Here is a 23,369-nt window from a genome sequence, read left to right on the forward strand (position 1 = left end):
CACAAAATATTATAAGGGTAAATGAAATTCTGAAAATTTCACAAAGATATTTGAAAAGTGTACCGTCCGTTTCATGGTAGACGGGGATACTATATTCGTTCGGTTATGTTGGGATTCAGGTTGCCCTGTCTCATGTCGGCTGATATACACCAACGCCAGTATTTGGCTTGTTGCGCACTGTAACTTCTTCTTTCCATCGTAATCTTCTTTTATTCCATGAACTTTGTATCTCTAACAACTACCATAATTGGTTTCTACTCCTTGTATCCCACCAAGATCAGGTCACGAATCAACTCACCACTGGTATGGCTGGACTTTTTCTTGTATGTGCTACCACATAATATTTTCATCGTTCTTCCGACCGTTGCATTGGTCCACTTCGCTTTATGTGTCTCCCTTGCACCTTCATCATCTCGAGGCTTTGCATTCTCTAAGATGACATCCCTATGTGCCGTAGGTCTTATTGTCAGTTCATTTCTCTCTACGTTTTCTCTTGTTCCTATGATGCAGATTCGGCCGCATTATGAGTATTCGGTGATCGTACATTTTCATTCCAATACGGTACGCGATCGAAACGAAATATCTGTTATTGCCTTCATTGCCCTCTGGCTATCTGTGCAAATGTTCACATTGGGTGGCCTCGTGTTATTTCGTTATGTCACGCACTTCTGCCTGCAGGATTGTAATCGGTAATGGGTTTTTGGTGTCTTCCACATATACACCCAGTCCCGTCATTTCACTCATCTTCGATCCATCGGTGTAGCTGCTGTTTCCCTCTGCTATCTGTTCTGGGATCAGATTCTCTCAGGACCATCTTACTGTCGTTAGAATGTCACACTCGGCAGCTATGATCACTTTATATAATGAGTTGTTACGGGATCTTACATTTCAGCTGCAGTCTCCTCTATTATCCTTTGATGGTTCGTCATGTTTCGTGTTTCCGTCCCCATGGTTCTGATTTTGGTATTCATTATACATTCATATATTCGGGTCGTAACCTTTGGATTCAGGTCCCATTTAGTGCCCAACGCTGTCTAAGATTACGCCTAACTAATTTATTTTATGAGGCGCTGGTATCATCTTGCAAAAAACTCGGTTCAATATATTGGGTAAATTTAGTCTTTCTAGTGAATAGGCAGGTCTTCTTCGGTTCAGGCCCCTGAGTCTTATCATATGCCATTTTCGGGACCCTTTCTGCTCTCCTGCAGAGTCTGTTCGGATTCGATTCAAATCCTTCCTTGGCTAGTATCCTTAGCAGGCAATGTACAGTTCCCTCCCACCTGTGGAGTTCCCCGCTATAGATTGGATGTTGTAGTCAGATCCACAGTTTATTCTTTTATTCCTTTTATCGGACTATCCTGGACTGAAGCTGGTCTAAGGATTTGATTATTGTGTCTGTGCTAAACAGAGAAAGGCTGCGATCTAACGCAACCGACCAGTGTATTTAGTTAACACCAATATTTGCAATCTTAAAACACTAATTGGTAAAATGAATTTCAACCACCAATATTCAATGCAACCGACGACTGTCGGTGGTTGTAAGTATGAGTGTAGGTCTCTCGAAAACAACGTAGTAAAACCAAAGAGAATAAAAACACAAGAGAACGAAACTGTGAAGCGAAGCTGCGTCAGTAGGTGGCAGCCATGAGGACAATTTCTCTAATATCATGCAGTTTTTGTCGGCGCTTCTCTCAAATATCATACAGTTTGCGTCGGCGTCACCCAATTCAGGTCTCTGCCGACTACACAGAGACCTGAACGTAAAGAAAATAGGATTGAAAATCTACTTTGTACTAGCAAATGTTCTTTTTTATAAATGTTTTCATTCCATTAAATTTTTTGGCAGACAATTTGAAATCAAAACTGCCGATGCCTTTACAAACAATTTATCAAAACAGCGCTTCGACCGCAACTTCGGTAATACCAAAGCTGCAGGCATTGTGCGAAATCTATAGGTTGACATTTGTTGTTTTTGTAGAAGAGAAATTTTCGTCCTCTTGTGTTTTTATTCTCTCTGGTAAAACAACCACTCAAATTGGTTACCTTATATCATAGACTATAGACTTTAGATAGATGAGCCATGAGTGTCAAACTATTTTTGATAGTTCCGAAGATTAAGAATAAACGAGAAAAATAAGAGCACGCTTACAATCTCTTTCGTTTTCCTTTTTGTAGTTTGCCAATTTTACACAAAATTAGAACGTGTATGATGCAACAGAGGATTTATAAATAAATTAATATATTAAAAGTTCATATTTGAACAAAAAATTGTGACCAAAATCGCGAAAATACGAAATTTAATTTTGAGCAGCATTGCTCTTTACGAACAACACAAAAGCAAATGCACGAAAATTAATGTTTGGGACTGACTCTTTACGAAAAAATCAAAACGAAATGTCAGAAAATTAATTTTTGGAACTGACACATTTTTTTTAAAGAGAATAGTGGATCATCTATCTAAAGTCTATAGTCTATGCCTTATATCTCAGCAGTTTGGTATTCTCTTATTTGGTACTCTCTCAATTCTCTTAAGCTAATGCCAACTGCTGATAGTTGTTGTTGTTGTTGAGTGCAATCACACTTAAGTGTATGTTTACTACCACACTCATTTTTGTGTTTACCGACATTGCTACTAGAGGTCTGCACAATTCCATTTGGATATGCAGAGTACACGTGTACTTGCTACATGAGTACATCCATAGACTATAGACTTTAGATAGATGATCCACTATTCTCTTTAAAAAAAATGTGTCAGTTCCAAAAATTAATTTTCTGACATTTCGTTTTGATTTTTTCGTAAAGAGTCAGTCCCAAACATTAATTTTCGTGCATTTGCTTTTGTGTTGTTCGTAAAGAGCAATGCTGCTCAAAATTAAATTTCGTATTTTCGCGATTTTGGTCACAATTTTTTGTTCAAATATGAACTTTTAATATATTAATTTATTTATAAATCCTCTGTTGCATCATACACGTTCTAATTTTGTGTAAAATTGGCAAACTACAAAAAGGAAAACGAAAGAGATTGTAAGCGTGCTCTTATTTTTCTCGTTTATTCTTAATCTTCGGAACTATCAAAAATAGTTTGACACTCATGGCTCATCTATCTAAAGTCTATAGTCTATGAGTACATCTATTTGAGAGAGTCGCCAAACTATTGGTACACATTTTGATGAACACCAAAAGCCACGAGTAACTTCTTGTTGCTACTCTGATGTCTTCACTACCAACAAACACATATTCCTCTTTCTCTCTTATTGAAGTGTACTCAGAGTGATCACGTCGAGTATGTTGCGAGAACAAAACTTCATGGAGTACTCCATGTACCAAATGCAGTTTCAGAAATACAAAAAACAGTTACTCTCCATAATATATGTTTTGGTTTGTTATAAAGAACGGCAAACGTTAAGGTAAGTGTGTGACATACATAAATATGTGATATACATACATATCTATGATTCATAATAATGGAAAGTTTTGCTTCGCACATAACTGAGAAATACTTGTGGTACCACGTGAAGTGAAGAGAATCCATGTTGTACTTTTTCTCAAGTACTTACATTTTTATTGTTCCTTTTTTCCGGAACACATATTGTTTCGGATAAGTACTTGGTGGTATTTGACAAGCAAGTGTTCTCTTCACTTCACTACTTGCGCTCTGAGAGAAAGACAGTGTATGTACTATATTCGACAGCGAATTGCATACATGTAGTAAAAAGTTATTCGATGCAGACTTCTAATTGCTACGATGCCGATTGGTTTAATACTACAAAACACTGCAAACGAACATTGGTATATACTAGCGGTTTTTTTATTCTTACATTTGTAAGAATGTAAAAGATTGCATGGTAATTGGTGTCTTACTCACTGCCACCGACATTTTGTGAAAAAAAGTTGCAAATTCTCCGAAAAAAAGTTGCAAATTCTCTTCGAACATGTATGGGGCTAATCTCTGGTTCTTGAGAAAAAAGAATAACAACATGCCCATTTCATATCTTCCTCTTTAATTGTCTTTGGTTAAGATTGCAATAGGAAAAAAAGCCACCGGTTGCAGTTCTCTGGTGCTAAAGTTGTTGAAAGCTCCCTCAATGTCAATACATACATGTAGCGTGTACGTCTTAGCAGAGAAAGACCTATCTATAGTATGTAGCACCTCATGCAGGACCATCTACATGGATCGCCCTCTTACATGTGCAGCACGCCCAAAATTCCGCTTTTTACCATGGTGTCAACCACGCGTTCCTTTCTCTTCAGCAGGAATGGTGTTAGACTTACAGGTCTGTATGCCTTTGGATTTGCATAACATGCTCTCTCGGGTTTGGATATGAAGACTAACCTTGCCTCCTACCAGAATTTTTGGAGTGTATGCAAATCTAAGGCATGGGGCTAAGTGGGGCGCTATATATAACACCTCCAATTGAAGTAGTACCGAAAATATCCCATCATATGATATACATCTGATACACATCGCGAAAAATGACTGTCCACCAAGAATATATTCTATCCTCTACTGATTTCATTCTAGTCTATAAAATATATATTAGTTATGTTCAACACATTTGATGTCGAAAAAAGGTCGGAAAGAGTACTAGAAACGCAGATGGTTGCCATGGTCGAGTGCACTCTTCAAAGCCTTTCGTTTGCCACAAAAAATACTGAGCACCTCAGTGCACGGAGCTGAGTTTTTGTTAAATATTTGTTATTCGAATTAACCCCTTTGCTGCCTATGGCAAAAACGACCGGGTTTGTGCTTCGTATGATCATCATTTATCTTCATGCACATTTAATTTTTCTGTGTATTTTACTTCAATTAATCTGTCTTTCTTTTTTTGTCTTTTATATCATTAGTATTTACAATTGGCTTCTTCACCACAACATCTAAGTGTATCGCCATATAAAACGGATCTAGTGAATACCCTACAGGGTCCTGGCATGTATTTAAATGGTTCCGAAGCTGTTATGCCATATGGAGCTATGATGCCACCCATGGGTCCTTTACAGGTGAATTATCCTCTGGTCTTCAAAGGAGAACAAGATCTTACAAATTAGTTAAAATTTCAATTCTATCTATTACATATGCATATTATTCTGTTTTTTTTTTTGTTTTTCTTTATACAGTATATAAGTCCCTCATATCCCTATTATGCTCCCCCAATGATTCCTACCATACCAATGACAGATTCCTCTGACCAGGCATTGAGTACTGCAGCCTCACCCAATGGGGCTGCCTATACACAATTTTTGCATCCCTTAGCACCCAAGTAGATGAATGTTTTTGTTTGTTAAGGTAAGTTGGCAACACGGAAGAGTTATATGGTAACACTGTGTTGATATAATAAATATGGCAACCTATTTTTCTTCTCTATCTTTGACAGTTCTAAGTCTATCCATAAATGGATGAGTATCATAAGAAAACCAAAATTTATGTTAGTAACTGGAATAAGAAGAGAAGAAATGCATGAGCAAGCAAAGAAGAAACGGAGAATTAATGAAAGGAGAGGAAATCTGCTTTTTTTAAGAAAGAAGAAAGAAGGGTGAAAATTTGGAAAGCAAAAAAAAAACCCAAGCCTAATTTTTTTACAAGGCTTTGATGGGGTTTGGTCGAAATTTCACACATAACCCCCAAACACCCATACCATATAAGTAAGCAAATAAAAATCTGGCAACGTTTTATACGACGAAAAAATTTAAACAAAATAAGAAGAAAAAAAAACAGTTAAGTAAACAGCATAATAAATTGGAAAATAAAGATGAAGATGAACCCGAATGAAAAAAGATGCTGAAGCTTTGCCTCATATAAAAATAACCAAAAACTCAAAAGAAAAAAGAATCATATTTTTCTATTTCTCCTGCGAAGAAATACTAATTTAAGAAACTCTTCAGAAATGAGAAAATGATATGGGAAGTAAACCTAAAATGGATAAACAGCATTGCCGCCAACATCGTCATCATCGTAATCATAGCTGTCATCATCATAATTTTCCGCCGTAGTCAAATAGAAAAGTCTCATAATTATTTCGTTTTGTTCTTTTCGGGAAATACAAAAAAAACTTAATCTTAAGCTGCACATTCCATTGTTTAAAATAGGAAAAGGTGGCATCTCTGGCGATCCACCACAAAGCTCTTTGGCATTATGTTTTGTAGTAGTCATGTGTTTGTATTTAATATGTTTATTTTTTTCTAGTTTTTAGTAGACTATATTATAAAATAAATAAAATTTTTATGTTTATTTCTCATTTCTTTTTTGTTTCACAGCTTTTGTTTTTTTTTCTTTCTAAGATATTTTTGTAAAATTAAAAAAAAAAGAAATCCCAAAAAAACACAATCCAGTAGTTCTTAAAGAAAAAAATCGTAGTGGTAAACCAATGATAAGCTGAAGCTAAAAAACCAACACATAATGAAAGAGATTTTGAAGGAAGTTTATTAAATGTAAGAGAAAATAAAACAAAAAAAAAACGATAAACAAACGTAAAACCCAACCATAAATGTGGATGTATTATTTATTTTGAATAAACGGAGAAAATAAAAACTTCAAAGGCTATTTTTAAGTAAAATTTCAATGGATACCAATACGGTGTTTTAACAGAAATCAATCAATTTTTTATCTCAATAAATCATAAAACACAATCGTCATATGAAAGTTGAAGGAAGACAAAAGACCAAGACCAAGCCAGGTTTGTATTATTACCATTTAAAAATTGTTAATTAATTATACATTTTTACCAAATGTTTGAGACTTTACCATGAAAAAATCGTAAAAGACTTTTCAATGGAAGTATTGGTCTCGCTGGCCACTACTTTTCCCGCGATGAAAAAACGACTCGGACGACCCAATTTTTGGCTTCCTCATAAGAACGAAACGAAAAATCAGCCTCGTCATGCGTCATCGATTTGAACACGTGGCATGGTTCATAACGTTGACACTTTTGTACTTTTTTTGGTACACTCAAAAAAAAAAAAAGTTTACTTGGATCCAAAGATTTTGACCTTTCTTTAAGGATTTTGGTATTGATTCCGAGCCAACGATGCGGGTTCTTTAAAATAAGGATATACTTGTGCGACCTCTCTGGCTTTAAATCTAGGATCTATAAAATTAATATTAGTATACACATCTCATTTATCGAATTTCCATTCTATTTTTCCGGTATATTAATAAAGCTATTCACGTACAAACAAATGCCAGTTTAAAAATCCAAATTATGACGGATGCTTCGAAGTAAAAAATACTTTCTTAATTCCAAAAAAATTTAAACCAAAGATGCTAAATCCTCAAAATAAGTCTTAGCCTATATTTGAAGCATTTTTATCTTAAATCTAAAGATTCAATATTTCAGTTAATTTAAGGGCGATTTCTTTAAATCCAAAATGTGTTTCTTTACTTTAAGGAAAATTTGCCTTAATTTAAAGACATGCAACTGTAACGAAGGGACGCAAATTTTCTAAATGTGTGTCCTAACTTTAATGAAACAAGTAAGGAAAGTCTAAAGTCGGGCGGGGCCGGCTATATTATACCCTGCACCACTTTATAGATCTAAATTTTCGATACCATATCACATCCGTCAAATGTGTTGGGGGCTAACATATATATAAAGGTTTGTCCAAATACATACATTTAAATATCACTCGATCTGGACAGAATTTGATAGACTTCTACAAAATCTATAGATTCAAAATTTAAGTCGGCTAATGAACTAGGGTGGAACACAATGTTAGTAAAAAACAAGTAAGTAAAGTCTAAAGTCGGACGGGGCCGACTATATTATACCCTTCACCACTATGTAGACAAACATTTGTGTTACCATCTCAACTACTTCAAATTTGCTGGGTGTTATATAAAGGTTTGCATTTTCAGATACAAATAATGGAGACAATTTTTTGTACTTCTAGAAAATCTCTAGAATTAAAATTTAAATTGGCTAACGCTATCCAATTAATTGGAGGAAAATCCCATAGAAAATGTGTATAAAATATGAAACAGTCTACCATATTTCCCCAACTCTGGTGTACGTATATATGGGAGCTATATTATAATCTGAACCGATAAATTTGACATGCATAGTTAGAATAATAATTCTGCTATCTCTGCAAAATTTCACGAAAATGGGAGTATAGGTTAAAGGTTAAAGTGGCAGCCCGATTAAGATTCAGGCTCACTTAGACTATTCAGTCCATTGTGATAAAAATGGGAGTATAACTTTGGCCTCCGTGGTCATATGAGTCGGGCGAAATATATATATGGGAGCTATATCTAAATTTGAACCGATTTCAACCAAATTTGGCAAACTTACCGATACTATTAAACGTACTCCATATGCAAAATTTGAAGCAAGTCACAGTAAAACTCTGGCTTTTGAGGCCATATAAATCTAAATCGCGCGAAAGATATATATAGGAGCTATATGTAAATCTGAACCGATGTCAACCAAATTTGGTGGTACGCTTACCGATACTATTAAACGTACTCCTTGTGCAAAATTTGAAGCAAGTCAGGGTAAAACTCTGGCATTTGAGGCCATATAAGTTCAAATTGGACGAAAGATATATATGGGAGCTATATCTAAATCTGAACCGATTTTAACCAAATTTGACACACATAACAGTATCATTCAACGTACCCTTTGTGCAAAATTTGAAGCAAATCACTGCAAAACTATGGCTTCTGGGGCCATATAAGTTCAAATCGGACGAAAGATATATATGGGAGCTATATCTTAATTTGAACCGATTTGGCTGCTATTTTGTAAGTTTTGCGAGACTAATAAAATATACGGATGTACTGAATTTGAAGAACATCGGTTGATAAACACGCCAATTATGCACGCAAAAAAAAAAATCTTTCCTCCCAAACGAAATTTTAGACAAACAAAGTTCGTTTCTCATTTGCTTTTCGCTGTAAGGAAGTGTATTTGGAAGAAAAGTATATACTTTTTGTGATAAACGTTTATTCTTTTCTAGGATGTAAAAACAATTTCATAAAGACAAACTCAAAAAAAAAACATTGTTTTCTTGCTAATTGCATTTTCCCTCACATCTTTCTCACATCCACGAGGTTTTTTAGTTCTTAACACCTTTTCCTGTAATACCAACAATGTAGAAGAAATTATACGATTTTTAAAATTTTGTTACCTTTCGCCTGGACGGAGAGTCGAACCGCGGACCATGCACTTTGTAAGCCAACATACTAACTACTGACCTATGTTATGGTCATCAATAGATAATTATCCATATAAGTTATATTTATATAGCATAGCTTGCGGCGTCCACGAACCGAATAAACAAAGTTTATTTAACAGAAAAATACATTTAGTTTGGCACCGTGGAGCAGTGGTTGGTACGTCCGACTTGCATGCCAAGGGTCGTGGGTTCGATCCCTGCATCGACCAAAGTTTTTTTTTTTTTGTTTTTTTTTCTTACATATATTCCAGATATGTTCGGAAGATTCCGAAAAATGTTCAACAATACATTGTACTATATTAAATTTTGAACTGTAAAATGTGTTAAAGACCTAAAGTCAGAAAAGAACAGTGTTTGATATAAACGAAATGGACTGTGTTGTTTCAAAAATAACTTTTTTTTATTGAAAAAATAAAAATTTTGTAACAAACGAATTTTTTTGGTGATACAAGTTTAAAATTTTCGAAGCAATTCAAAAAACTCTAACAAAAGAAAAACGTTTTCGGTACACGTTTTCCAAACGTTTTTTTCTTTGCGTGTGACCAGATCGGGGATAAATATATATGGCACCTATATCTTAATCTGAACCGATTTTTTCCAAAATCAATAGCGATTGTCTTTGTCCCAAAAAACGACCATATGCCAAATTTGAGGACGATCGGACTTAAACTGCGAGCTGTACTTTGTACTCAAAATTACATATACAGACAGATGGACGGACAGACAGACGGACGGACATCGCTAAATCGACTCAGAATTTAATTCTAAGACGATTGGTATACTAAACGATGGGTCTCAGACTTTTCCTTCTTGGCGTATAATAAGTTTGTGCATTTGTATGTACAAACTTTTTATACCCTGTAACGCAGTAGTGGTGAAGAGTATAAATATGGGAAACATTTAAATCTGAAGCAATTTTAACGAAACTTCGCAAAAGTTTATTTATGATTTATCGCTCGATATATATGTATTATAAGTTTAGGGAAATTAGAGTCATTTTTACAACTTTACGACTAAGCAGTGGCGATTTTACAAGGAAAATGTTGGTATTTTGACCATTTTTGTCGAAATCAGAAAAAACATATATATGGGAGCTATATCTAAATCTGAACCCATTTCAAGCAAATTTGGCACGCATAGCTACAATGCTTATTCTACTCTCTGTGCAAAATTTCAATTAAATCGGAGTAAAAGATTGGCCACTGTGGTCATATGAATGTAAATCGGGCGAACGATATATATGGTAGCTATATCTAAATCTTAACCGATTTCAACCAAATTTGGCACGCATAGCTACAATGCAAATTTTACTCCCGGTGCAAAATTTCAATTAAATCGGAGTAAAAGATTGGCCACTGTGGTCATATAAATGTAAATCGGGCGAACGATATATATGGGAGTTATATCTAAATCTGAACCGATTTTAATAAAATTTGGCACTCTTAATTATAGTATTAATTGTTCTTCTTGTGCAAAATTTAAAGCAAATTAGAGTAAAACTCTGGCTTCTGGGGCCATATAAGTCCATATCGGGCGATATATATATATATATATATATATATATATATATATATATATATATATATATATATATATATATATATATATATATATATATATATATATATATATATATATATATATATATATATATATATGGCTATTTCACAGTGTGGCACAGGGTATAAAAATTACTTAAATTAAAACAAACTAATAATTAATTTATTTCGCTATGGGGAGGAGACTAAACTAATAATTAGTTGCTTTCGCTATGGGGGGACTATCCTTTAATGTCAATAAAGCCGCAATAACATGAATCACAAAAATGTACTGTTAAATACTATATTTGCACATATTTACTTTTGAATGATGTAAGTCCAATGCAAAGACAATTAAAGAGGAAAATATGAAATGGGCTTTGATAGTGTTAGTGTCAGAAACCAGAGATTAGCCCCATACTTGTAGGAAAGGCGCTTCGCACTTACTGGTTTGATGCAGACAATTTTTATTTTGCTATTTTCTCAAAAGTTCCCTCAAATTTCGGTGTCGATTGTACTAAATCATTAATTAAATGTTTCAGGAAGTGTTTTTGTTCTTTTAAAAGTTAAAAAAATGGCTAAAATAAGTGAATTAGGTTTTGTTACGAATGCAAAATGAAAAGAGAAACCGAAAAAAAGTTGCAAATTCTCTTCGAACATGTATGGGGCTAATCTCTGGTTCTTGAGAAAAAAGAATAACAACATGCCCATTTCATATCTTCCTCTTTAATTCAAAGACAATAAACTTGAGGAAGATGGGAAATTGGTTACTGAGGAGATCAAACCATTTACCGTGTTAGTTTCATACTCGAACCAAACGCGTATATGGCAAGTATTGTCATAGCATTAAAATGCAAATAAAAAGAAATTAAGTGCACGAAATAAACTTCCTTAGACGGGAAAATGTTGTTTTTTTGTTGTTGCCTAAAATTTAACATTATTTTTTTGTTGTTGCCTAAAATTTAACATTATTTATGGAACTAACATGGTAAATGCAACATTTGGTATGACGCAAGCCAATTTCCTATCTTCCTCAAGATTATTGTCTTTGGACTGGGCTATCTCTTTTAAATGCAGTGATGTCAACCCCCGAATGTCTGAAAACGCCAAAAATATACTAAAATTTATAACACCCAAAAATACCAACATATAACACCCAAGAAAATCATTGGCGCAAATCATGACCATTTTAACCAAAAACAATAGATGATGAAGACGGGAGAATGGGCAACGTCATGCCAAAAGTTGCATTTACGGTGTTCGATACATACACGTTCGTTCATTTTTAATTTGCAATATTTTTTGTTAAAAACTCACAAATGATGTTAAATTTTGTGTAAATAATAATGAGAAACTTTTGACCGATTGTTCTACGTCATTCCCTGATAAAAATTTCTTTTTATTCTTAGTTTAATTTGTGGAACAAAAAATCATAAACGACACGTTTGCATCGAACGCCGTCAATGGTTTGATACCCTCTGCTGCCATTTTCCCATCTTCATCTTCCATTGTTTTTGATTTTAACCATACAGTAATTCATTCTTACTGTTTTTAGGAATCGTACGAAAAAATTCTTTTGCTTTAGTTCATATCGAACTAATGTGTACGGTCATTTATTGGTTAAACTAATGTGGTAAATGGTTTGATGTGCTCAGTAGCCAATCTCCCATCTTCCTCTTTTATTATCTTTGGCTCAAACTACAATAAAAATGTTGTGATTTCAAATTGTATTGATTGAAGAACTTTGTTACAATCAAACAAATCATACGCTTGTGTTGGTTAGGAGGTTGTGAATGATTATACCGAACGGGACGCTCAATTTCAATGAACATGATTGGTATGATTTTTCTGTTTGTTGTGTTTGATTTGATTTGATCAACATAGAAATGAACGAGCCTGAATAAAATCAAGCAACATAAATTTCAATAAATTAGCACAGATATGGAAAACAAAACCCCTTTTATTTCATTTGGTTTTATGACTTAATTCTATGATAAGGAACTTCGTGAAATTAAATACACAAAAAAAAAATTTTTTTTTTTGATTCAATCACGAAAATCATAGTATCAATCATTGTTTTAATTGGACATTGAAAAAATACTTGATTAACAAATTAATTGAGTTCATTAACAAATTTCAAATAATTTTTTAATTGATTAAATTAAAACTTTAATTGATATAGATTGTTTGAAATAAATTTTTAGTTAAAAATAAAAAAAAAATCCATCACCTATTTTATTGACTTCCGAGATTTATTAACAAATTAAATGTATCAATTAATTTTTTAATTAAACATTTTAAAATTTTCAATCATTGACTTAATGCTTCTATATTGATTAAAAAGTTCGTCGTATCAATAATTTATTAATTGAAAATTTTTTCAACTTGAATCAACTTTTTAATTGGATATATTCTGTTTGTACAAGTGTAAAAAATAAATACATTTTTATGCAGGTGGATTTTTAAAATATTTATATAAAGAATTCAAAAATACTATGCTTTCAAAACTATCAGGTGTTTGTTAGTTGTTTTTAGTTCACGTGAACAGAGGTGTCTGAATGTACGTTGAACAATCAAATGTGCCGAAGAAACTCGATTGAAAACAAAAGTTCACTCTCGTTCATTCATTCCAAACAGCGTGTTTGATCATCCAAATGAATGGAACCAGTGATTCGAACTGAGTGTTTGATCGAGATCAATACAACATCGCTCACTCTCGCTCATCGAACCAAACAAAAACATCAACATAAATCGAGTCACTGAGCGAGTGCAATTGAAAAATGATGTTACTCGTGCAGTTCTCTGAATTCCCATGATGTAGGTCTCACTATGCTGGTGGTTAGCTCAACAATTGTATGCAGCATAAAATAAATTTATCGGCATTGGTTATTGTAACCAATTGAATGGTTATGGGAATTTCGTTTTGATCCTGTGAACTTTTTTATGGTCGTGTTGAATGTATAATGGGGAAAACAATCAAAACATTGTTCTTGCAACAAAAAATAAGTTACTGACATCATTTCCTCATTGTAATTATCGAATTACAACCAACCATTTCTCTGGGTGTAACCAACAGATAGACGGACATGGCTATATCGTCTTAGAATTTCTCCCTGATCAAGAATATATAGTTTATATAGTCGGAAATCGATATTTCTATGTGTTACAAACGGAATGACAAACTTTTTATATCTCCTTCACCATTCTGTGGTGGTGGTTATAAAAATTAACTAAAAGTAAAGAAGAAAATCATTAGCGCCAAAGCATGACCTTTTTAACCATACAGTGGTTCATTCTAACTATTTTTGGGAATCGTACGAAAATTTTCTTTTGCTTTAGTTTATATCGATCTTATGTGTACGGTCATTGAACTTTATACCCACGTTTAGTTCATAGCTCAATGCTACATCTAAATCTGAATCTCAATGCTACATCTATATATGAACCGATTTCTTTTTGCCCACAAGCTTATTGTATTTATTTGTCGTCGTGCTGCAAAAATGTTTCGCTTACCGTCTATCGCTATGGTTATATTTGCACACTTATAATACTCTGTTCTACAGTGTGACGCAGGGTATGAAAGCACCAAAAGCACAAAATGGAACTGGCGAAAAGCACGAAATTGGTGTTTTTTTTTAAAGCCAATTAAGCGCTTTTTGGAAATAAAAAAGTAACAAATTTGAAGCTGAAATCACCAAATTGGCACCACTGCTGTTAAGGTATATATATGAATCAGGGCTGCCAATAAAATTTCAAGAAAAATCGTCACTTTTTTCGATAAAAATCGTCATAATCGGCACTTGCATTTTAAAAATCGTCAAAAAATCGGCAATATAAATGATATTAAAATTAAACGTATTTTTTGGGTAAACTAAAAACAAAATATATAAAGAAATCAGTTTTGTATACAAATAACATTACCATAAAAATCATTTTTTTGTTAAACAAAAATATTTCATAATTTTTTTTATAAAAAATCTATTTTTCTAAAATATTGTTATTAATTGAGTAACATTTTTAATTATATATTTTGAAATTAAAGAAAAAGTCTCATGTTTTCCAAAACAGGTGATTTTTTATGGTGGTTATTTTGTATACTGTACTAGAATTTTATCATAATTAGTAAACGTTTCTATTGCATATTCTGTGTAAATCATTATCAATTTTGGTTATTTCATTTTAGGTTGTTTTAGTTTTTTGTTTTTTGCTTAAAAATGTCTACGTTTGCTGTGGAGTTTGGAAGAATCCTGGTTATTTGTACGAATTTTGACAAAACTCGAAAAGCCAAAGTACTCCACGTTCTGTTTCCGAATTTTTTTCCCAACATTTTTCAAATTTATTTTAATATTTTCAAAAATTTCTCCAAAATTTAAAAATTTAAGCTCCATAAACTATGTGTCTAATATCGTTAAAATCGGAAAAAAAATCGGAGTTGTCCATTTTGTGAGTAAAAAATCGTCAAAATGCCGATAAATCGGCAAAATTGGCAGCCCTGATATGAATTTACTCACTCGCTCTCTCTCTCTCTCCCTCTGTATATGTAATATATGTATGCATTTTTTTGCTATACACATGTTGCGAGAATGTTTGGTGCATCAATACAAAGACAATAAAGTTGAGGAAGATGGGAAATTGGCTACTGAGTATTGTTACTATGTGATAGCATAAATCAATATGTAGTCCATTGACGCAACAAGATATAAGTATGTAATTAAAATGTCTTTTTTTTTCGACGTCAAGGTATATTTACCGTGTTAGTTTCATACTCGAACCAAACGCGTGTATGGCAAGTATTGTCATAGCTTTAAAATGCAAATAAAAAGAAATTAAGTGCACGAAATAAACTTCCTTAAACGGGAAAATGTTGTTTTTTTTTGTTGTTGCTTAAAATTTAACATTATTTATGGAACTAACATGGTAAATGCAACATTTGGTATGACGCAAGCCAATTTCCTATCTTCCTCAAGTTTATTGTCTTTGCATCAATACAGGTTTATATTTCTCATTGTTTATTGGTATGGAAAATGATAAGCTCTGGATGTTGCTTATTATTCTTGGGTGGCCCTAAACAACAGCGTAGAAATCATTGGGAGACTATTGTATGACGTCGAAAAAAAAGACATTTTAATTACATACTTATATCTTGTTGCGTCAATGGACTACATATTGATTTATGCTATCACATAGTAGCAATATTCATACAGTTTTCAAACAAGCTATTGGTAAAAATTAATTATGTTTTATGGTGTGAAATGGAGAGTGTCTATAAGTGATAGATAGGCTAAAGAATTAGTAAATTTATCAAATTTTCATTCTCTGTTCGCGGTTTATTAATAAAGGTACGCATTTGTACGAACAAATGCCAGTTTAAAAATCCAAATTATAATGCCAAATGCCAGTTTAAAACTCCAAATTAAAAATCCAAATTATAATTATAAAAGTAATAAAATGTTTTCTTAATCCCAAAAAAAAAAACGTTAAACCAAAGACGCTAAATCCTTAAAATAAGTCTTAGCCTATATTTGAAGCGGTTTTACATTAACTTATATCTAAAGTTTCAATAGATATAAGTTAATGTAAGGACAATTTCTGTAAATCAGAAATGTGTTTCTTTACTTTAAGGAAAATTAGCTTTAGTTCAAAGACATGCGAGAGGGACGTAAATTTACAAAATTTTTGACCTAAATTTATTGAAAAAAATTTTTGAAGCAAAGATTATAAACTTTATTTTAATTAAAATTTCATTATTTTAAAGAAATTTGCCCTGTATATTTTGTAAATTTCGCATCCTAAAATTTAGGTTGCGTAATCTTTAATATCACGTTTTTGTATTTATTAATTAGTTTCTTAGAACATATGGGTAGTGATCTTTCAAAAACAACGGAGTTACAAAATCATTCTCTGACATCGTATTTTATGACAGTTTCCCGATTATTCGCTTTGTCTTTGTTAAGAAACGCATTCAAATTTATGTTTCGGAGCTCCCATTAAATGCCATCTGAACTTTGAATGTCTGAATGAACTCGCCTTATTAATTTTTGACCAAAAGGAATACAAATTTAAACAAAAGAACAATATTTATACACAAATGAGCTAAATTGGAATTTTGTACAAACTAGTTCAAAAAATGTGTACATTTTACTAAAACTTTGTCCACACTTAACTACATTTTTTAAAAATTCTAACTCCAATTTTTTCCTTAAAAATAAAAAAAAAACGAATTTTGCCTAATAAATAGTCATTAAATTGCCAACAAATATTGACTCATTACATCGATTGATTAGAAATGTTACTTAGACCACCATTAAAACCTGGCCCTTAATATTAATCACAATGACTAAAAATGCAGTTTATGATTCTTAGAAATACAGAGTTCAGTTGTTTTGTAGTCTTGCATTTTTAGCGACATTTTTGTGTGATGATGTTAATTTTCAATTTGGCAAATAGTAGACAATGAAACCAATCGAATGCAAACAATAGCAAAACAATTTCTAAAAATATCCCATTGTTTACATAGGGGTTGCAAACAAAAAAGAAAATACAACGAAAACCAATTAAGAAGTCATTCAACCGCCACCATCAAAATAACCATAAAATTCTAAGAAAATTTGGATTATATGTATTTAAATTGCAATGTTTGTACTTTCTTTTGCAAAATGTGGTGTGAACGAAAAGAGAAAGCCCAGAAAGTATTTTGTGACATATTCGCATTTTCCTTATTTTATTTTGTGCATTTTCATCATGAACCCCAGACGCCGTCACCTCAGACTCTCATTTCGAATATCTTCTCTTAATTTTATCTCTAGTTACTAGAGTTGCCAATCGGTTTATTTTGCTTTGTGTTGCTTTTTTGGGATTTAATTAGATTTGGTTTATCGAAACCATTGTGGTGCACTTATTTGGATTGTAACAAATATAAATTCAAAATAATAGAAAAATGAAGCTGATTGCTCATTCTCATTTATGTAGAAACAAACAACATTACATATTGGAGCAGAAAATACAATAAAGTGAGAGTCTTTCGTTGTGGGGACCCTTACACACTTACGGCCTTATTCATAAAATATCATTAACGCGCACTCTAAACCAGTTATAGCTATCACGCTCTTTTTATTCTATAAGCCTTATATAAAAATGGGTATTCATTAATCATTAATAACACTATTATAGTTATCATGCGTTTTTAGTGATCAGGTGGCAACACATGTCGTTACATCTTGTCATTTTCATCGTAGTGATGAAGATCGAATTATAACCGGTTGATCTTAATAAAAATAAAGTCTCAACATTTTAACCCTGGACAGTCATCCTTCGTCAAAATGACGACGCTTAAATTAATTTTCTATTTAAAATGCATTTTGGTGGATGGGGAAATTATAAATTTAAGTTATACCAATACAACCATTTTATGAATTTTTGTCTTATACTATTTAAAAACAAATTGAATAAGAAAATAAACTAATTTTTGGTTCTCATTTTTGCGCACGATGCAAATTATAGCGTCTTGAAATAAGCCGTAGTCAAAATGACGAAGGATGACTTTAGTGTACAAAAAATAAGGATGACTTTCCAGGGTTAATGATTTTGTGGCGAAACATAATTTTCCAGGCTAAATTAATTTATACAGAATGCATTACTCACAATATACAATCATTTTATAATTAGTCAATATGTTAGTATCAATATTAGTATTAATCGAACCGGATTGTATTCGAATATAAAGTTTATTGTTATTAAAAACACATCACTAATCTAATGGAATTCATCTATTTAATTTCTCGAGCTAATTTTCGAGCATTTTTCATTAAAGTAACAAAAGGAAGTTTAAGATGACGTTAAATTTACATAATATTAGTAGGAATGCATTTTGTACGTCTATTTCTGCAGTTCTCTTATTTGGATTAGTATTTTGAAAAATGGTATAAAAATAGGGTTTTTATAAGAAAAGATCGCCCATTTTATACGCATTGGCATATAATGATATACAAAATAGCATAAAACAGCGATACATTAATAGGTATTGCCCAAAAAAGCATTTTGCAATTTTATCAAAGAGTTAAAGAAGGATACATCCTACAATAAATTTTTACTATTTACCAAAGACTTGTTAAAGGTTTGGTAAGCTATTAATCGTTTATGAATGCTATTTTTCACGAAATAATTTATCAATCGTTCATAAACGTCAATTAACTTTTTATGAATACGGCTGTTGGTGTACAAATATAACCATACGATAGGCGAACACTTATTTACGTGTAGTTTTTATGGGAAGCCCAAATTCCGCCAAGGAATACCGTGACAACTAGCGGCGCATCGCCAAATTAAAATCTATTCTAATTCCTTGACGGAAAAGGGCACCGAGCTGCCATCGCTTATCATTTTTTTTAATTCACCACTAGAAATTATTGTTGCCTGGCCAAGTAGACATACTTTTATCTTTAACCCTAGAAAGCACATCATACTGAAAGTCACGGATAAGCTAAACATACGTCTGTGGGACGTATCATAGTTTGTCATTTTGTGGATTTTTATTTTCAATTTTTGTACTTACACCGATTCTTTATACAAATCCTTATCATTTAAACCCGTTTTTGGCTAAACTTTTATTTATTGTGTAACAAAAAAATCACATGTTCGGTACTCATTTCCATGAGGTAGAGCGAAAAACTAAAAAACTCATACGTCTCTCAGACGTAGATAAGCTGTTAAGGGTTAAAAAAAACTCAACTGCAAATATGATATTATCTGTTTTTATTCAATCCCTGTATTAAAAACAATGAAATATCATGCTATATTGACCATCAAAAGGACTCGGAAACAAGAGGAATTTTTTTTACCGACAAACTTATTGTATATGTCGTCGCGGCAAAAATGTTTCGCCTACCGCCTATCGCTATGGTTAAAATTCCTTGGAGGAAAATGTTATAGTGTTGCCAAATTTTTGAACCACTACACGGACGAAAAAGACTGTTTATCATATGTTTGGGTGTAAAAATTATATATTAGAAGCTCAAATTGTTTAACACTATATTTTTAAGTGCAAGCATATTATGTTCATAAACTAGCATAACATTTTTGGGGCATATATGTTAATATGTTAGAACATATTATGTATGGGACGTAAAATTTTTGTAAACATGCAAACATATATTAATTTAGAAATAGCCTATAAACATATATGTGCTTAGAAAGACAGACCTAGACCTGCAATTAAAAGAATTGGCGCCTTAAAACTATATATACACAAAGAAAATTTCATTAAATTTTTTTTCTACCAGTGTATGCCTAAGTTGAAACATAATATGTTAGAACAATACAAACAATATTTTGTTTGGACCAATCCTGAAAATATATAAGCTTGAAGCAAAGTGTGTGTTGGGGCATATGTTACAGAAGCGATTTTTTTTGAGGGTGTAGGCATTGGTGTTGCCTGGTCCCATGGAAATTCTTTTTTCTTGAAATATCTCAACTATAACATAACCAGGCCTATCGCTATGGTTATGTTTACACACTAACGGTCATTTTCCTGTAACTTCGTTAGGCTTTAAAGGTTGAATTACACATCATGCGTCAAGCCGTGCGTTGATGGAAGGGTTGATTTTTTCTGTTTGCGGCAGACTATTCGAGATTTTGATTCCAAAGAGAAATTTCAACTCTTCAATCATCGGACGCATTGTAGGCATTGAACGCATGGTATGTAATTCTACCTTAACTGTCAGTTAACAGAAAGTAAATTGCAAATATCTTCTCTCCGGTTAAATTTAACTGAAAACATTTTCAGTAGTTAAGTTCCTAACTGACAATATACAGGCAAGATGATAGCTATGCCCATAGTACCGTTTAATAGTTGGTTAGCTAAAGGTGGGCATTAAGTTCGAGTTTAGATGCTAGAAACGCCATTTTTTCACGATTATTTTGTGAAAATTTGCTATGGGCTATTCCCCATCAAGTTATAATAAAATTTGCAACAAAGATGTATGTTGATGCCTTTCTTTACTGCTTTAGTTTTCACTTTAGCGACTAAACTCGAACTTAGTCAATGGGGGTAAGGAAGACATTTTCAAAAAAAAAAAAAAGATATTTTAAACAACCAATTAGCGAACTAATAGTACGCACAAGTGAATAACTAATTCAGGTAAGTACATTTTAGAAGTAAATTTAAATTTTTTTTAATTTTGGTTTATTTTTTATTTTCTGTTTTTTTTTTGTTTTTAATAAAAATATTATGAAACAATATTTTTTTAATTTTCTTGTGAAAAATTTATAAAATATATGCTTATAAAAATGGTTTTCTTATAAGAACTAAATTTTTCTCAATGTGCTGATTACACGTTGTTATCAAAAGTTTATTAAAATATGTCTACAGCGAATCTGTGCAAAATATCAGAATAATAGCACAACTATTGAAGACTGTACAGTGATTAAAACAGACAGGCAGACGGAGATCTTTAGATCGAGAAAATATATAGTTTGAAATTGATATTTCAATGTGGTGGGTATGAACATATTATTCCTGAATTATTTTGTTTGAATCAGCCTCGAAAAAGTACTTTTTAATGCCAAATGGTACTTTGTTTTTGGCGAAGACCTTTTCTTTTTCGTTATGAAAGAGATCAATCTTGAAGAATTGGTTAGCATGTCCGCTTGTCATACATATTGACACGGCTTTATTGGAGCATTTCCTGATATAATACTGTAATTAATAAATTGTGTGAACATTATTTAAAATTGGATCTATTCTTTCCACAGTATCAAAATTGAGTAATGAAAACTGTTTGGAGCAGATTCTTGACGATATATTGAAAACGCGAATTAAATATAACTATGGATATTCAAGGCTAGACCGACTACTGTATTTAGAGTAGTATTTAAAAAAAAAAAGTGAACAATTTATCGAGTAGGGGGTACTACTACTCTATTTTTACTCAAATAGTATCAAAAATGCACATAATTGTCAACTTTACAACTCTTCGGTGGATATGACAATAATTTACATTTTTGCTTTAGATTATTGAAGATGTAAGAAACTCTCCTTAATAATAGCCTTATATAAAATTACATCCCGTATCCTCTTTGATTTCATTATATTTTGTGTATTGGCAACCCTATTATTTAATAGCCGTTCTATTGTTAGTATCTCTCTGTCATTGTCCTCAGTTGCATGCAAACATATCAAAACATTTGCCAAACACGTAAGAATTTGGGGAAAAACATCAAAGTGTAACACAATTTACTTGAAAAGCAATAAAAATATGTGCAATATTTATAAATCTATGTAAAAAGTGTAAACAAATAAAAGACTGAGGTGTAAAAAGAAAAACCAAAACATTTGTGAATTCTTCCAACAGTCTGTTCTTGAGTGCCTCCCGGTAAAAAAGAAAGAGTGAAAGCTTTTTGTTCACTCGCCTCTATTACCATCTACGCTTCCCCATATAATTGAAATCTTCCATTTGCAAATAAGTGTGTGTGTGCTTTAATTAACGAAACTACAAAATAAATATAAATGTAATTTGAAGAAAAGTGAATGAAAAATTGTATATGGACCAAAGAGTTATTAATGAATTCAATAAGACATCAAAAACAAACATACAAAAACAACTAATCGGAGAAAGAACGCATAATGAAATTGAAAACAAATACAAAGTAACAATAAACGCTTAATACAAAAACAACGCCCGTGCAAGTGTGTTCTCTTACTATTGATGCATTTGAAAAGTCCAACAAAGGCGAGATTCTCTTATATCTATGCTAGCTGGACTCTCTTAACATTCAACATAATCGTAAATTTGCCGGTGCACTCTTGACATATGTACATCAATCGAGTTACTGTACATCACCATATATCCGTGTGTGTGTAATTAGTGTAAACAAAAACCTAGTGCTTGTGTTTACTTCTATTGTGTCGTGATTCGCGTTTTTTTTGTCGCGTTCAGACCCCCACCTCCCCCCGATCCAACGACAGACTTATTGTGTTTTTTTTGGAGCTCTATTCAATGCTATCGTGTGTTTGGCGATAATTAAAAATAGTGTGTAAAGTGTTTAAACTCTCATTCATTCATACCCACAGAGCATCTATTTACTGCGAGTGTTTGCCATTTTTAATCTTTGTGTGTGTTTGTGTTAAGAACCTTAATTGGTTTAGCTTTGCTGCTACTCTCATCCTTCTCTACCATCTACAATAATTGGTAAGTGTTGATGAGTGCCATGAGAAATATTTGAATATTCCATTTCATTTAGTTAATTATGCGGAATGAATTCTTTTCATTGTTGACAACTGGGTGTTTAGGTGGTGGTGTATTTATCCACACATCGGCCGTCTATCACACACAATGGGGTCGGGTGTATTAATACCTACCACTATAGGATGGTATTGTGAAATTTTCTATAGAAATACAATTTTGACAAAATATTCTATAGAAATAAAATTTTGACAAAATTTTCCATAGACATACTGTCTTGACAAAATTTTCTATAGAATTAAAGTTTTGACAAAATTGTCTATAGAAATAAAATATTGACAAACATTTTCTATACAAATAAAATTTTGACAAAATGTTCTATAGAAATAAAATGTTGACAAAATTTTCTATAGAAATAAAATTATGACAAAATTTTCTATAGAAATAAAATGTTGACAAAATTTTCTATAAAAATAAAACT

General features: G+C 32.3%; 2 protein-coding genes across 5 annotated transcripts in view; both read left to right on the forward strand.

Moving 5' to 3' along the window:
- The window catches only part of LOC142234847 (protein alan shepard-like), a 726,065-nt gene extending 719,514 nt beyond the window's left edge, over nt 1–6,551 (forward strand). For all 4 annotated transcript variants that reach the window (XM_075306049.1, XM_075306051.1, XM_075306050.1 and 1 more), the window contains 3 exons: nt 4,846–4,998; nt 5,116–5,284; nt 5,373–6,551. In XM_075306049.1, coding sequence (XP_075162164.1) covers nt 4,846–4,998; nt 5,116–5,262 — 300 coding nt within the window. In that variant the 3' untranslated portion in view covers nt 5,263–5,284; nt 5,373–6,551. The remainder of the gene's footprint in view (nt 1–4,845; nt 4,999–5,115; nt 5,285–5,372) is intronic.
- Nucleotides 6,552–21,887: 15,336 nt separating this feature from the next.
- Nucleotides 21,888–23,369, forward strand: part of LOC142237055 (protein alan shepard-like) — a 1,108,257-nt gene continuing 1,106,775 nt past the window's right edge. The window contains exon 1 of the mRNA XM_075308393.1: nt 21,888–22,894. The gene's annotated coding sequence lies outside the window, so the exon portion shown is untranslated. The remainder of the gene's footprint in view (nt 22,895–23,369) is intronic.

Source organism: Haematobia irritans, chromosome 4 (genome assembly GCF_050003625.1).
Source record: "Haematobia irritans isolate KBUSLIRL chromosome 4, ASM5000362v1, whole genome shotgun sequence".
NCBI lineage: Eukaryota > Metazoa > Arthropoda > Insecta > Diptera > Muscidae > Haematobia > Haematobia irritans.